The sequence below is a fragment of the Ranitomeya variabilis genome, chromosome 3 (genome assembly GCF_051348905.1).
Source record: "Ranitomeya variabilis isolate aRanVar5 chromosome 3, aRanVar5.hap1, whole genome shotgun sequence".
Lineage (NCBI taxonomy): Eukaryota > Metazoa > Chordata > Amphibia > Anura > Dendrobatidae > Ranitomeya > Ranitomeya variabilis.
Genome location: NC_135234.1, coordinates 753,768,548 through 753,785,545, shown reverse-complemented (window position 1 = coordinate 753,785,545; position 16,998 = coordinate 753,768,548). Strand labels below are relative to the sequence as shown.

At 44.0% G+C, this 16,998-nt stretch overlaps 1 protein-coding gene across 5 annotated transcripts in view; it reads right to left on the bottom strand.

Annotated features, from left to right (window-relative positions):
- Positions 1 to 16,998, bottom strand: part of DLG2 (discs large MAGUK scaffold protein 2) — a 1,278,757-nt gene that overhangs the window by 1,041,931 nt on the left and 219,828 nt on the right. For all 5 annotated transcript variants that reach the window (XM_077298627.1, XM_077298628.1, XM_077298639.1 and 2 more), the window contains exon 3: positions 13,373 to 13,518. In XM_077298627.1, the coding sequence (XP_077154742.1) occupies positions 13,373 to 13,518 (146 nt within the window). The remainder of the gene's footprint in view (positions 1 to 13,372; positions 13,519 to 16,998) is intronic.

Here is a 16,998-nt window from a genome sequence, read left to right as displayed (position 1 = left end):
ATTCTTGTTGTTCTCATCTATCCTCTTTTTTCTCTGTCAGTCTTTTCTCTCCGCATTCTCTCTCTCCTTTCCTCTCCTCTTCCTCCACATTTCTTTCTCTTCTCTCTCTCTTCCCCTCTTTCTCCACTCCTCTCTTCTCCTCTCTCTCTCTCTTCCCCTCTTTCTCCACTCCTCTCTTCTCTTCTCTATCTCTCTCCTCCATACCCTCCATCTTCTCCTCCCTCCTTCTCCACTCCCCCACCACACCTTTCTCCTCTCTCTCTCTCCTCCCTCTTCTCCTCACCCTCTCACTCCCCTCCTTCTCTCTCCTCTCTTCTCCTCCCTCTCTCTCCACATTCTCTCTCCCCTCCTACTATTCCTTTGTCTCACTCCTCAACCCCTCCCTCTTCTTCTTCCTCTTTTTTCCTCCTTGTTGCCGGCTGGGCCAACGCCCAATTCAAACAATATGGTGCTTACAGCACAAGGTTCCCTTTCCATGTCCCTGGCACAGTCTAGCCATTGCCATTTGTGATATCGGGGAAAGAAGGTGAAAGCCCCCCCTACAGTGGGCAGCCCCAGACATATCAGGCAGCAGTCAGCTCAGCCCTGGGTGCAGAGGGGGGAGGCATGATATCAAAACGAGCTCACTGACAGATCCTCCGTTACCTCATTTCACAGTCAACAATATTGTAACCCTTAAGGTTTTACATGAACATTGATATCACTATGTATTGATAATGTACAGCTTCAGCACCGGTCAGAGCTGCCTACATTCACACCAACATGAAACTATAAGCCTAATCCATCATAGCTTCAGCAAGGGGGGAGACATCCCCACATAAAAAAGCAACTTCTAAGTCCAATATCAGTCAGTGTACAACCCCAGTACAAGCTATCACAACTATTCCTCTGATGAAGATGAAGAGGGAACATCATACATGCTGTCCAGTACTAGAAAAGAAACCCACAGGCACCAAGAATGCAGGGGCAGATAGAGGCACCACCATTACACTATGTGCACTGCACTTCAAGTCAGGTGACAATCTTCCAGACCCAGGGATGCATCCCATGCCATTTTACCGAAGAATGTAGCAGAAGCAGCAAACATATGCAGCCACCTGGAATGATCTCTGGGCCATGAATGAAAATAGAAGCAGGTGATGCACTCTGGCCAATCATGAAGGAGCAATTCAAACTTCCAGCAGAATCAGACGTACATGCTTGGAAGTCAGGGCCACAGCTAATTGAACAACTCAGAGAGTGGGCCAAAGGCAGGCTGGCCGGACAGGCCCTCAGCTTACATGACATGAGCCAAGATAAGACAGAGTCTGTAAAGAAGTTTCATGGCAGAGTAATGCAAGTATCCCAAGACTTGGGCTTCACCATTCATGACCAGATACACAGGCAAATGTTGGCACAGGCCTTTGGGCATGGACTGAGACAGCCAATCAGGAAACCACTGATAGTGGCTAGGCCTAGGAACAGGTCAATAGCAGTGGACTGACCCAGAAAAAATGTTTTATGTGCGCCTAGGAGACTGTTTATTGCCGATTGTCACCAAAATTGCCACCATTATAGCACCACAAAAGAGCACAAAGAAGGAAAAGGGTGCCGTGCTGCTGAGAACACCAGAAGGGAAGCCAGAGGTGAAGATGCTGCAAAGTGCCGATCAACACACCGGAAGAATCGCTGCAGACTCCATAGAGGAGACACCGACCTCAATAAGGTTAGCAAAGGGGAGAAGCTATGTTGGAGCAGGGGGAAGAAGTGATGGCAGATGCAGCCACAGCCCCTGTAACGCCCCAAGACCTTGGGTTGGATGCAGCCGCCGGTCCCATGGCACCCCAGGCCTCGTCACGAATGCACCTGCAGGCCCCGTCTTACCACCGCAGCTTCAATCAGCAGGCCGGACCCCGCTGCCGCTACAGTACCCATCATGCCGTTGTCCACAGTAGCCAAAAGGATTGAGTCTCAACCAGGGGTGCAGAAGACAGCCCCTCTCATGGTGACCACTGACCTGGAAGAGCAACCACCCTACAAAGACAGAAGAAGTGTCAAGGGTTACATCTGTGGCAAGTTTGGCCATTACCAGAACCAGTGCGAAGCACCCACGCCCCCGAAGAGACTGGACCCATGCAACCCAAGAGTTGGTCCAGAAGAAACAGGTCAAGGAAGAAGTGCAGAAAGCAGTGAAGTACCCCGTCCATAGGACAGAGGCAAGCAAGCCAGGCCCGCAAGACACTATGCTCCTGACATGTAAAACTTCATCTGCAGGACCAATACCTCAAATTACCCTTAAAGTGGATGGCGTTGTCAGATCCAAAGTGGTGCAGCCAGAAGTGTGATGACACATGTGGAACTCACTGATCCCACCTGCCTATCAGAATCCTCTGTGTCTCGCATGGGCATTGATGGTCAAGTCAGACATTCTCAGCTTACAAAGCCACTGAGCGTGTGCACTCAGCCAGGACACTCTATCCTGTCCCAGTTTGTGGTGTAAAGGACCTGCCACTCAACCTACTGGGAGCGAACCTACTGCAGAAGCTGAAGGCAACCACAGTGTTCCAGGAAGATGGGACAGTGACACTTTCTTCATCCCTGACCCGAGAAGAGTCATGCTGGCGGCCCTACAAGAACATTAAACAATCGAGGCCTACCCAAGGAGGTACTGGATGTAGTACCAGAAAGTCTATGGTCTAAGGGACCCCAGCACATGAGAAAACCTCAAGTTGCCCCAGTACGGGTGTCACTCAAGCCATGAACCCCGTACCCTCGTAAGGCCCAGGCCAGGCCTAGAGTCAAGCTGCCTCTGACCAACTGAAGGTCTACCTGGAAATAGGAATCATTGTTCCTCGCACATCGCCTTGCAATACCCCGCTTTTCCCCATCAAGAAAAAGACTGTAAAAGGAGAGCCTGCCAAGTTCAGAATGGTATACAACCTGAGAGCTGTGAATGACGCCACGGTGTTTGAAACTGCAATTATGCCGAATCCACACACTCTGCTCTCAAATGTGCCTGCCACAGCAAAAGTGTTCACAGTGAACAACCTGGCAAACATTTTCTCCAGTGTTCCAGTTCATCCGGAAGACCAGATCCTGTTTGCCTTAATGCACCAGGGGGGACAACACACATGGACAGTGATGCCACAGTGGGCCCAGAACAGCCCTTCACGGTTCACCAAAGCAATGTCCACAGTCCTCACCAACTGGGTCGCAGAACATGCAGAAGTGACCCTGCTACAATACATGGACAATCTACTCCTTTGTGCAATTGACTTTGACACGTGTAAAGCCCATTCCTTGTATCTCCTACTCTACCTGGCGGAGCAGCACTGCGAGATCTCAAAGAACAAAGTCCAGTGGTGTCTGAAGCAAGTTACGTTCCAGAGACACTGTATTGCTCACCAGGCGAAACACCTGACAGATGACCGGAAGACCGCAGTGGAGAAGATGGTCCCTCCGACAACTCCAAAGGTGCTACAGGCCTTCCTTGGTCTAGTTTCGTATTGCAGAGCCTGGATCCCTGATGCTTCCGTCCTAATGCAGCCTCTGTGTGAATACGTCAGCGTGACCCCGTTCCTCCTGACAGATGCAGCCTTCAGTTCGTTCAAGAAGTTAAAAGGCACAGTAGTCTCAGAGCCAGCACTAGGCCCATCTGACTACGAGAAGCCATTCCGTCTCTACTTGGTGAGAAAAGAAGGCCTTGCTACTGGAGTCCTGACACAGCTTCAGGGGGGAAAGCAGAGACTTTCGGACTACTTTTTAGCTTGCCTGGATCCAGTTGCAAGGGAAGCCTCTTCCTCCCGCATGAGAGCAGCAGTTGCAGCACACGCCCTCCTGGACAGGACTACTGACATCAGTGGAAAAACCATTGGAAATCCTGGCTCTGCATGACATCTCAGCAATCCTCAACCAAACCCAGCTAAAACATCTCTCCACCGCCAGGCATCTTCGCCTCCAGTGCTCTCTACTCCTGCCCAACAATGTCACCATCTCCAGATGCATAGTCCTCAATCCGCCCACTCTACTCCCACTCCCAAGGGGGGATACAGATACGGATCCTCAGATAAAAAGTCTGATCAAAATCTGCATGATACCTTCTGCAGGGATCTGAATTTGCTCCGGACGAATGACCATGATTGCTTCAGCATCATGCAACAGGAAACAGCAGGACTACCCAAGGTGGCAGAAGAGCCACTGACCAACTCAGAGTTGATCCTCTATGTGGATGGCTCCAGATTTGCAGATGATGAAGGAAGATTCCACACGGGAGGTGCAGCGACAAGCAATCAAGAGATCCTGTGGTCCAGAAGTCTGCCGCCCAGTCTGTCAGCCCAGGAAGCAGAACTGATAGCGCTGATGAAGGCCTACCAGATGGCAGAAGACAAGACTGAGAAAATGTATACCGATTCAAGGTACTTGCATGGCATAGCACACGACTTCGGACCCATCTGGGCTGCAAGGGACTTCATAACAGCCAGCGGAACAACCGTGAAGCATCAATGGAGCCATTAAGGACCTGCTGAACACACTTCAACTTCCAAAAGTGGTGACAATGCTAAAAGTCAAAGCGCATGGAAAACTGAACACAGTAGGGGCACGAGGCAACAACATGGCGGATATGGCAGCCAAAGAAACAGTCAAGGGAAGACAATATGGACAAGTGGAAGAGGTCGTAGAGCCGGACGGCTACTACAGGACGGCTGAAGACAGGAAACCTGACAAGATGACATCCTGGGATCTGCTCAAAAAAGTTGCAAGAGCAAGCCCCAAAGGACAAGAAGGAATGCTGGATGCAGAAGTGAGCAACACATGAAGAAGGAAGGGTATACTAAATGGACTACAAACCCAGTTTACCCCGAAGCATGTACCCTATGGTGGTCCAGTGGGCACATGGGCCCACACACAGATTAAAGACACAGATGAATGATCCGATTGGTGCTTACTGGTTCGCTCCAGAAATCTCCACCCTAACAGCCAAGTTCATAAACAGCTGTCTGACCTGTGGCAAATGCAACCCTGGAAGAATGAAGAAAGTTCCCACACATTGTCTTGCCAGACCACTGTACCCCTTCCAGAGGATCCAGATAGACCACATCCAAATTCCGCCAAGTGGAGGATTCGAATATGCCCTTGTGGTTGTGGACATGTTCTCAGGATGACAGCCAGAAGTTTTCCCAGTGAAGAACCAGTCAGCAAAGACTACTGCAAAGAAGCTACTCTCAGAGATGAGATATGCAGCCATGGGGTCCCAGAAGTGATAGAGAGTGACCAGGGACCTGCATTCACAGCAAACCTCACATGAGAGATCTAGTCAGCAGTAGGGTCAGACTTAGGCCTACACACTCCCAGAGGCCCAGAAAAGCTGTCATTATATGAAATTTTGTTTGTGTCTAGTCCCAGGTTAGGGGTATCCTTTCCCTCAGCAGCTGATTATGCAATATGATACTTTGTCTGCTTATGTAATTGAAATCACCAAGAAACTTGCTAACATCCATTCTCGAGTTTTTTTCTTCATTGCCAGATCCAGATTCAGTGTCCGGTATGCACTCCTAGAAGCCAGGAGACTGGGTGTTGGTGAAAAAGCTTGTAAGGAGAACACCACTCGATCCCAGATTTGATGATCCTGCTCAAGTGCTGCTGATGACACCAAACTCTGTGAAACTGGAGGGAAGACCCACTTGGATTCACTCATCGCATTGGCAAGAAAGCTCCCCTACCAGAAGATGACACCCAAGCCAGAATGATGTTGCGGCCTGACCGAAAAGATGACCTACCTGATAAAGACTACACATCGCTCACTACACATGCTATTGACTAAGAGACTGATTGCAACGAACCCCCGTTAGGGACAGATCTCCTGACCGCCCATTTGCGAAAAGTCTGTACGGAGTGGGGCACAGGCGTTAGGCTTGTGTCAGTTCGCCGACAGCACAAAAGAGTTGCAGCGCTTTGGGACAGGAGGCTAGGATTAGGGCAAGTGATATCTAAGGGGGGCTTGTGATAGAAATATATACATCATGTAGATCTCACTTGCATGTATACTCCTCTATAATCAAATATATACTTATATGCTCACATCTAATATATACATTATAATCATTGGTTTAAAATGGCTGACAAACTGATATAACCCAGACAGATCATATGGGGTTTTCCATCCCTAAAAGCAGAACTCAGGTTTAGTTGCTTAATCAGCAGTCATATGAGCATTAATCACAATATTCCATATATGTTTAGATAACCAATGACAGAGGAGCTAGACAATATGGTAATTAACTAACCACCCCTGACAACCCCTAACCACTCCTTTCTATGTGAAAATATAAAACTATGTATGTACAATAAAGTATCAGTATTGATGGAATGTTGTTCTGTCACAGTTGTGTACAGTCCATTCTTGATGAGCGCTCAAAATACTCAGTCTAATTGGGAGCGGCCACAGCACACACAGGGATATATTTATCCAACCCTAATATTTCCATAACATATCATGAAGGAACAGACACTTACTTGATCAGCAGCAGGTCCTCCCAGCTGTGATGACCCCAATCCTGGATCGATGGCTATTGTCCAAATGAAAGACTGAGGCGCTGAAACGTTTAACCAGTTTACTTCAACAAAAAGGGATTTGCCACCAATACTGTCACCGGAGTCTGTATAAGAACCCTGAATTACTTTGACCCTGTCAGGATTTCCACCTCTTATTATGCGCAGTTTCTGTATGGCCCTGCTGCTGTATGTGAACTGGCTGCCGACCCAATCTGTCTGTTCTGTGCTGTGGTTCGACGGACAACCCAAGTCCTTTTTGTCGGCTTACCCCCTCTGGGAGTACCGCTGAACTCTGTGTCTGTTGCTGCGTCTTACCCTGGTGAAGCTGATATCACCTCACTTCCTTCCGGTTGCTGTATTATATATAATCAATATAGCCACGGATCCGGTATCCATCTCTGCGCCTATTCTGGGTAGAGGTTATTGCTACCCGGTTCTCACAATGTCTTTTTTCTCTATTCCTCTTTTCCTACTATCGGTATTACGGGCCTATAATCCGTCATAGGGCTGTTAGGAGTTCAGTTATACGACCTCTCACTTTCAGCTCCTCAACCCAACTGCCAATTCTTTTCTCAGACCAGAATAGATCAAGGGGAGTCTCTGGAGCTCCCCCTTCTGGCCGGAGATGGTAGTGCAGTCTTGCTATTTTAATATTTGTATTTGGTGTCAATAACTATTTTTGTGGCAAATACCCCTAGGGGCGCCACATTTGCATTGTTTGGCATTAGGTATAATTAAAGAGGTTTTCTAAAGATCGATGTTCAGGAGCACACCGCTCTCCTGCCTCTCTGCTTCCTGGAGGACGGTGCGCTCCTGATAACTGACCTTCAGCATTGTCTTGCCGTTGACCCCAATTGTGCACTCTCCACTCCTACATTCACAGCGGCTTTGTCTCTGCAGTATCAGAGGAACGCAGGGAGACCGAAGTCAGATCGATCCAACATTCTGGAGAGCTTCAGAGCAGCGCTCTATAGCAAAGCGCTTGTAACCGCTGTGCTCCCTGCCTAGGAGACCGTCTGCCCCGGATATATGGCAGAGGCCGCTCACCTTGTTTAGACAGGCAATTTTACATTAAAAAAAATTAGACAATCCCTTTGAAGCACTTATTGGCCCTATTATAACATCAGTGTTCATTCCCTTCCAAAAAATTAGGCGGGAGTCATATGTGTTTCCTAGGATTGTAATTTCCCATTGTGCAAATCTTAAAGGGAACCTTTACAATCTATAATCATCAGTCCGGTGTTTTCTATATCTCAGGTCACCCTGGTGTCGGCTGTGGCACATGGCCAAGATGCCAAATCGGCAAACAGGGATGACAATATTGCCATTTGTACCGGGCACCATTAAGGGAGATCTCTGGGAATAAACGTTCCCGTCTTAGCGGAATCCTTCTATTTGCTTTGTATTCAGTTTCTTTCTTGCGATGTGTAACTAACGGGATGGTTTGTGGGGCTAAGGGCGTTCGTTTCCATCTGTCACTTTTATAATTACTCGTCCAAGTGAGGAGGAAGTTAATTATCATTGAGAGACAATAAAACAAATGGTTGCAACCAAAAGATCTGGATGAGCGCGCAGCTAAACAAGACATCAGAGCATAGTTCTGCGGGAAAGATTCAGATTTCTGATTTTAACCCATTTGATGCCCCCTTAAATCCTAATCATTACCTATCCTGATTCTCATGTTCTGATTCCTCTTCATCCGCATTCTGCCAGTACTATAGGTGCTGTGATTTCCTTTCCATTACTTACCAGCTAACATTGTTTCTACAATTGTTAAATAACTTGCCTGCCATGAATTGACAGCTTGTCTCTTTGTTTTCTTTGTATTCAGTGTTATGGAAAAAAGCAGCAAGTGTAGAGAGCCGAAAACCTGCCCCCACTTCATAGAGGAATAAAGCCCCACCTTCAGTTCTTGAAGAACTATAAAGACCATCTCTACTTCCTGTTGAAAAATAAAAGCACGTCCCCACTTTCTGTAAAGACCCACCCACCACTTCCTAAAGAGAGATAAAGACCCACCCGCACTTCTGTATAGAGGAAAATACCTACCCCACTTTCTGTAGAGATAAAGTACCACCAGCACTTCCTATTGAGAGATAAAGATCCCGCCACTAATAAAGAGAAATAATGACACCTCCCCCACTATAGAGAGTTAAAGACCCTTCCTCGTGTCCTGTAGAGAAATAAAGACCTGCAAGCATCACCTGTAGAGAGATAAAGACCCATCCCCACTTCCTTAGCACAGGTGAAGACCCGCCCATATTGTAGAGAAATAAACACCCACTTCTTGCTGACAAACAAATAATAGCTCACACTTCGAAAAACAAAGAACCACCTCATTTCCTGTCAAGAAAATGAAGATTCCTGTAAAGAGATAAAAATCCAAACTGACTTCCTGTAGAGAGACAAAGACCAATCCCCATTTCCTAAAGATAGATAAAGACCATCACCACTTCCTGTAGAAAGAAAAAAAACCTTCCCCCTTGCTCTGCAGGGAGACAAACACACATCTCACTTCCTGTAAAGAGGTGAAGATCCAGTCCCGCTTTTTATAGAGAAAATGACCAGATTCACTTCCTGTCGAAAAATGAAGCCCTGACCCTAATTCCTGTTGAGTGACAAAGACCTATCACCACTTCCTGTACAGAGAAAAAACCTTCACCCTCTTTCTACAGGGAGATAAAGACACATCTCACTTCCTGTAGAGAGACAACGACGGACATGACTTAGGCACGGGATTTTCACCGTAAGCACAACAGCCTCACCAGGTCTTGGAGCGATATTTAATAATGTTTGCCATTTTTATTGTGAAATCTGGTGGCGGATTTGTTGGGTATCCACATACTTCTGGCCATTTAAATATAGGGGAGTTTCCTAAAAGAACAAATAGAGGCAGGGAATTTCTTTATAAAAACAACTCTTAAAAAAAAAGTTAAAGTAAAGTGTAAAATAACATATTTTACCAGCAGGAGAAATGAAAGGGCAGAGCTGCTAACCTTATCATGTGTCGTTGTTTCCGGTGACAACTTGCCCTTTCATTTACAAGAACATAAAACCCTGGCCGGCCACGAAAGTTTTTGCAAAACAAGAAAATGTCGCGTTTACTGTCACCGTGGAATTGGAAAACATTACCCCACGTGCGTCAGGAGAATTAATCTGGTGTAATAAGCAGCCGCCATGGCACACAATGCACCGAGGAGGCACAATAAGCCTTAATTACACCCTACACGTGTCTGACTCCTCCGTGACCCGCTAAGGCTATAGGCGGCTGATGTCCTACTACTCTGGTTATCGCCGTCGTCATGGTTACACGTATTCAGGCAATTGTGTGCGAAGAGTTCAGAAAGGATGCTATGTGCTACAAAGAGGACGCAACCCGCAGATAACAGCGGCGTCCGCGGCATCAATAGGTATTAATGAATTATTCATGGCCCCGATGCCAGAGACGAAGGTGTTGTCAACTCACGGGAAATAAGAATATTTTATTCATTTCCTAATTGGTAAAATAAATAAATAAATAAGGATGACTGCAGCAAGAGATACATTGTGAATACATTTCCTATCATTACCGGAAAACCGAGCACCTGATGGACTGTGTAAAAACAAAAGGATCTGCGACATACGGATATAACAATTATCTAAAAATTGCAATGCTGATGTCATTATCTCAATTTTTAAACATCATAATGTTATGTATGGATAAAAAAAATCGATACAAAAACTTTGTAAATGCTTGACAATGCCTACCCTTTACTAACCTGCATTATACTCCAGAGCTGCACTCACTATCCTGCTGGTGCAGTCACTGTGTACATACATTACATTACTGATCCTGAGTTACGTCCTGTATTATACCCCAGAGCTGCACTCACTACTCTGCTGGTGCAGTCACTGTGTATATACATTACATTACTGATCCTGAGTTACGTCCTGTATTATACCCCAGAGCTGCACTCACTATTCTGCTGGTGCCGTCACTGTGTACATACATTACATTACTGATCCTGAGTTACATCCTGTATTATACCCCAGAGCTGCACTCACTATTCTGCTGGTGCAGTCACTGTGTACATACATTACATTACTGATCCTGAGTTACGTCCTGTATTATACCCCAGAGCTGCACTCACTATTCTGCTGGTGCAGTCACTGTGTACATACATTACATTACTGATCCTGAGTTACATCCTGTATTATACTCCAGAGCTGCACTCACTATTCTGCTGGTGCAGTCACTGTGTACATACATTACATTACTGATCCTGAGTTACGTCCTGTATTATACCCCAGAGCTGCACTCACTATTCTGCTGGTGCCGTCACTGTGTACATACATTACATTACTGATCCGGAGTTACCTCCTGTATTATACTCCAGAGCTGCACTCACTATTCTGCTGGTGCAGTCACTGTGTACATACATTACATTACTGATCCTGAGTTACATCCTGTATTATACCCCAGAGCTACACTCACTATTCTGCTGGTGCAGTCACTGTGTACATACATTACATTACTGATCCGGAGTTACCTCCTGTATTATACTCCAGAGCTGCACTCACTATTCTGCTGGTGCCGTCACTGTGTACATACATTACATTACTGATCCGGAGTTACCTCCTGTATTATACTCCAGAGCTGCACTCACTATTCTGCTGGTGCCGTCACTGTGTACATACATTACATTACTGATCCGGAGTTACCTCCTGTATTATACTCCAGAGCTGCACTCACTATTCTGCTGGTGCAGTCACTGTGTACATATATTACATTACTGATCCTGAGTTACATCCTGTATTATACCCCAGAGCTACACTCACTATTCTGCTGGTGCAGTCACTGTGTACATACATTACATTACTGATCCTGAGTTACCTCCTGTATTATACTCCAGAGCTGCACTCACTATTCTGCTGGTGCCGTCACTGTGTACATACATTACATTACTGATCCGGAGTTACCTCCTATATTATACTCCAGAGCTGCACTCACTATTCTGCTGGTGCAGTCACTGTGTACATACATTACATTACTGATCCTGAGTTACCTCCTGTATTATACTCCAGAGCTGCACTCGCTATTCTGCTGGTGCAGTCACTGTGTACATACATTACATTACTGATCCTGAGTTACATCCTGTATTATACTCCAGAGCTGCACTCACTATTCTGCTAGTGCAGTCACTGTGTACATACATTACATTACTGATCCTGAGTTACATCCTCTGTATTATACTCCAGAGCTGCACTCCCTATTCTGCTGGTGCAGTCACTGTGTACATACATTACATTACTGATCCTGAGTTACATCCTGTATTATACTCCAGAGCTGCACTTACTATTCTGCTGGTGCAGTCACTGTGTACATACATTACATTACTGATCCTGAGTTACATCCTGTATTATACCCCAGAGCTGCACTCACTATTCTGCTGGTGCAGTCACTGTGTACATACATTACATTACTGATCCGGAGTTACCTCCTGTATTATACTCCAGAGCTGCACTCACTATTCTGCTGGTGCCGTCACTGTGTACATACATTACATTATTGATCCGGAGTTACCTCCTGTATTATACTCCAGAGCTGCACTCACTATTCTGCTGGTGCAGTCACTGTGTACATACATTACATTACTGATCCTGAGTTACATCCTGTATTATACTCCAGAGCTGCACTCACTATTCTGCTGGTGCAGTCAATGTTTACATACATTACATTACTGATCCTGAGTTATATCCTGTATTATACCCTAGAGCTGCACTCACTATTCTGCTGGTGCAGTCACTGTGTACGTACATTACATTACTGATCCTGAGTTGTACATCCTGTATTATCCCCCAGAGCTGCACTCACTATTCTGCTGGTGCAGTCACTGTGTACATACATTAAATTACTGATCCTGAGTTACATCCTGTATTATACTCCAGAGCTGCACTCACTATTCTGCTGGTGCAGTCACTGTGTACATACATTACATTACTGATCCTGAGTTACATCCTGTATTATACTCCAGAGCTGCACTCCTTATTCTGCTGGTGCAGTCACTGTGTACATACATTACATTACTGATCCTGAGTTACATCCTGTATTATACTCCAGAGCTGCACTCCCTATTCTGCTGGTGCAGTCACTGTGTACATACATTACATTACTGATCCTGAGTTACATCCTGTATTATACTCCAGAGCTGCACTCCCTATTCTGCTGGTGCAGTCACTGTGTACATACATTACATTACTGATCCTGAGTTACATCCTGTATTATACTCCAGAGCTGCACTCACTATTCTGCTAGTGCAGTCACTGTGTACATACATTACATTACTGATCCTGAGTTACATCCTGTATTATACTCCAGAGCTGCACTCCCTATTCTGCTGGTGCAGTCACTGTGTACATACATTACATTACTGATCCTGAGTTACATCCTGTATTATACTCCAGAGCTGCACTCACTATTCTGCTGGTGCAGTCACTGTGTACATGCATTACATTACTGATCCTGAGTTACATCCTGTATTATACTCCAGAGCTGCACTCACTATTCTGCTGGTGCAGTCACTGTATACATGCATTACATTACTGATCCTGAGTTACATCCTGTATTATACCCCAGAGCTGCACTCACTATTCTGCTGGTGCAGTCACTGTGTACATACATTACATTACTGATCCTGAGTTACATCCTGTATTATACTCCAGAGCTGCACTCACTATTCTGCTGGTGCAGAAACTGTGTACATAGATAGAGTAACGAAACCCTGGTGACAGATCCTTTTAATTACAGTAGGTTATGAGGTCGGGATGGCAGATGCTTGTCAGTATGTCACTGTGTCATTACCTTGGAAGCTTTCTGTAGACTTTCAGCTCCTGCAGAAAGAGAATTGTTTTTCTCCCATAATTCTGCTACGTGGTTTAGTTCAGAGATCTTTTCTTTATTCCCAATGTGGGAGCTGAGCAATGTGACTTCATAAAATTCCTGAATATCTGCCAAGAAAAAAACGTAAGAAATGATTAGTCATTACAACATTGATATATCATAAATGTCGGTTTTGGAAACCGTCTGTGTGCGCTGTCCCCTATGGAGAAAACCCTCTCTATGGAACCTTAGTGAAAGAGATCCGAATCCCATTATAACTGAAAGAAGTCAGCTCTGAAAATGTCCTTAATACAACACAATGGCTTAGTTATGACTTGTGGTCCCTTGAGGGTATAAGTCTAAGAGCCCCACCCATACAAAACATGTTTCTTCCCCCTTCTAATCAAACCATAATCACATCATCAACACAAACTAATTGGTAATTTATCATCATCCCATAAGAAAACAAATCTTTAGTGACAAGTTATTGACTAGAAAGAATTCTCTATATTGGGTTGATTTTGACTTGCTCATTCTTATGGCAGAGCCTTGTCCCGCCCCCGAGGAGCTTCATCTTGGCTACTCTGATTGATCGCAAAAATATTACCCAGAGAATGCAGTGAAGGTCGTCTGTGGAGTTATTTTTTTTAACCACCCCTTCCCAAAGTTTGATATTCCATATCACATATTGTTTTTGTCTTTTTTTTTGCACTGTTTCATCTCACTTGGATTTTTTTTTTACATTTTCCAGTAAAATATGTTGTAAAGTGAACACTTACTCGTCAAAGTGGACAGAAAAAGTAAAAGAAAAACTTTTGAAATTTTGGAATAAGGGGAAGAAAAAATTAAAGCGCAAAAACGAAAATTGGTTGCATCGGAAAAGGGTTACACTTGATAAAATTTATGGTGACACTTTCCCAAAAAGTCACTGATTTTGGGTAACAACTGGATCATCTACAACCAAATTAAGATTCAATATTGAATGTGCGTATTTTGTTTCGTTTTTTTGTGTTTTATATGTTTTTTTCCGCCTTATTATTCTTCTAATTTGAGCCTTTTTAAAAGTCTATCTTATGTGTTTTCTATGTTATATGTTTTATTTTTATTATGGGTGAGGTTTGAGGTTTCCAGATGTTTTCCACTAATTCAATAATTGTGACTTTTTAAAAAGTTGCACTTTTTTTTCCCCCAAATGCATTCCAGCCTTTCCCCTTCCTCTCCTGGACTTATTTTATAGACACCTTACTTTTACTTTTCTTTTTAGCAAATTTTGCAACATTTTAGAGGAGCACGTAGCTTTTTGTCTTCCAATGATGCAACAAAAAAAAAAGTTGAAAGCAAAATATATATTTAATTTTTCACAAAATTCATGAACTGAGCAACATGTTGAAAAATTTGGAGCAAAACACGTCAACAAATACAAGTCAAAAAAGTCCACGAATTATATAAATTTTGTGTAGCGCCATCAAAGGGTAAATTTATCATTACACGTTTGCTTATTAAAATCTAAGACCTATGGATGTGACATGTTCGTAGTTACTCGCTACTCTGGCTAATTGGTGAAGATCACAAGTGATAAACTCTCACCGCCTCTATTAGTGGAAAACCATTTAAACAAAGAAGAGGTAAGAAATGAGGATCATCAAATCTTTTGAAATTTGAAATCGCCAACTTTGACATATACTGTATTCCCCGAAAATTATATTTGAGGCGAATCACTGCCCCATGAATCACATTTACTGCAAAACCACCAAATGCCCTGAAATACGTGTGTAACACTCTGAGGTTTCCTAGGACTGTTCTCTCACTATCTGGATTCACCAAACAATGGCAGCTGCATTCCCTGCCTTAGCTTTTATGCAAACTATATTAGCCCTCCTGATTGTGATGTGATAGCTGCAAGTCATCATGGAGAAAGCCCACCTGCCCGGCTCTGCCCATAGTCACACGAATCTTCTCTGGCTGATACAATCTTCTGCAATGTGTAAAACTATCTTAGTTTCTTGATTGAACCGTGTAACGGTACTATTTACCCAACTGTTTGGCGGTATTATATAGGTCTCTCACAACAATGTTATTTAGACAATCTTTGAGTCTACCATTTTGGCACTGTTTGATGGATGAAAAGACAAGAAGAAGACAATAAACGAGTTACATTTCATAATGGCTGGGTTATGCAGACAATAATCCTATAGATTTTAGAATCTACACTTTAACATCTTGATTAATCAATTATTATTAATTGATTGTACATTTCTTTGTTTAATATGGGAAAAGATGTTTTAACACCTTGCCAACTGGGCAATTTTCAGGGTTTTTCTTTCCCTCTCTTTTTTTCAAAGAGCCATGACTTTTCTTATTTTTCTGTCTACACAGCTTGTTTTTTTTGTAGGGCGAGTTGTAATTTTGAATGACACCATTCATTTGATCAAGCAATATATTGGAAAGTGTGAATAAAAATTCCAAGGGAGGTGAAATTGAGAAAAAAGCACAATTTTGCCTATTTTATTTTTTTGGGGGTGGGATGGAATAGGTAAGTTCCGGACTGGACCAAGGGAACCCAGTGGACGTAGTGTACATGGACTTTTCCAAAGCTTTTGATACGGTGCCACACAAAAGGTTGTTACATAAAATTAGAGTAATGGGGATAGGGGAAAATATGTGTAAGTGGGTTGAGAGCTGGCTCAGGGATAGGAAACAAAGGGTGGTTATTAATGGAGCACACTCGGACTGGGTCGCGGTTAGCAGTGGGGTACCACAGGGGTCAGTATTGGGCCCTCTTCTTTTTAACATATTTATTAATGACCTTGTAGGGGGCATTCAGAGTAGAATTTCAATATTTGCAGATGACACTAAACTCTGCAGAGTAATCAATACAGGGGAGGACAATTTTATATTACAGGATGATTTATGTAAGCTAGAAGCTTGGGCTGATAAAAGGCAAATGAGCTTTAATGGGGATAAATGTAAGGTCATGCACTTGGGTAGAAGTAATAAGATGTATAACTATGTGCTTAATTCTAAAACTCTGGGCAAAACCGTCAATGAAAAAGACCTGGGTGTATGGGTGGATGACAAACTCATATTCAGTGGCCAGTGTCAGGCAGCTGCTACAAAGGCAAATAAAATAATGGGATGTATTAAAAGAGGCATAGATGCTCATGAGGAGAACATAATTTTACCTCTATACAAGTCACTAGTTCGACCACACTTAGAATACTGTGCACAGTTCTGGTCTCCGGTGTATAAGAAAGACATAGCTGAACTAGAGCGGGTGCAGAGAAGAGCGACCAAGGTTATTAGAGGACTGGGGTGTCTGCAATACCAAGATAGGTTATTACACTTGGGGCTATTTAGTTTGGAAAAACGAAGGCTAAGGGGTGATCTTATTTTAATGTATAAATATATGAGGGGACAGTACAAAGACCTTTCTGATGATCTTTTTAATCATAGACCTGAGACAGGGACAAGGGGGCATCCTCTACGTCTGGAGGAAAGAAGGTTTAAGCATAATAACAGACGCGGATTCTTTACTGTAAGAGCAGTGAGACTATGGAACTCTCTGCCGTATGATGTTGTAATGAGTGATTCATTGCTTCAATTTAAGA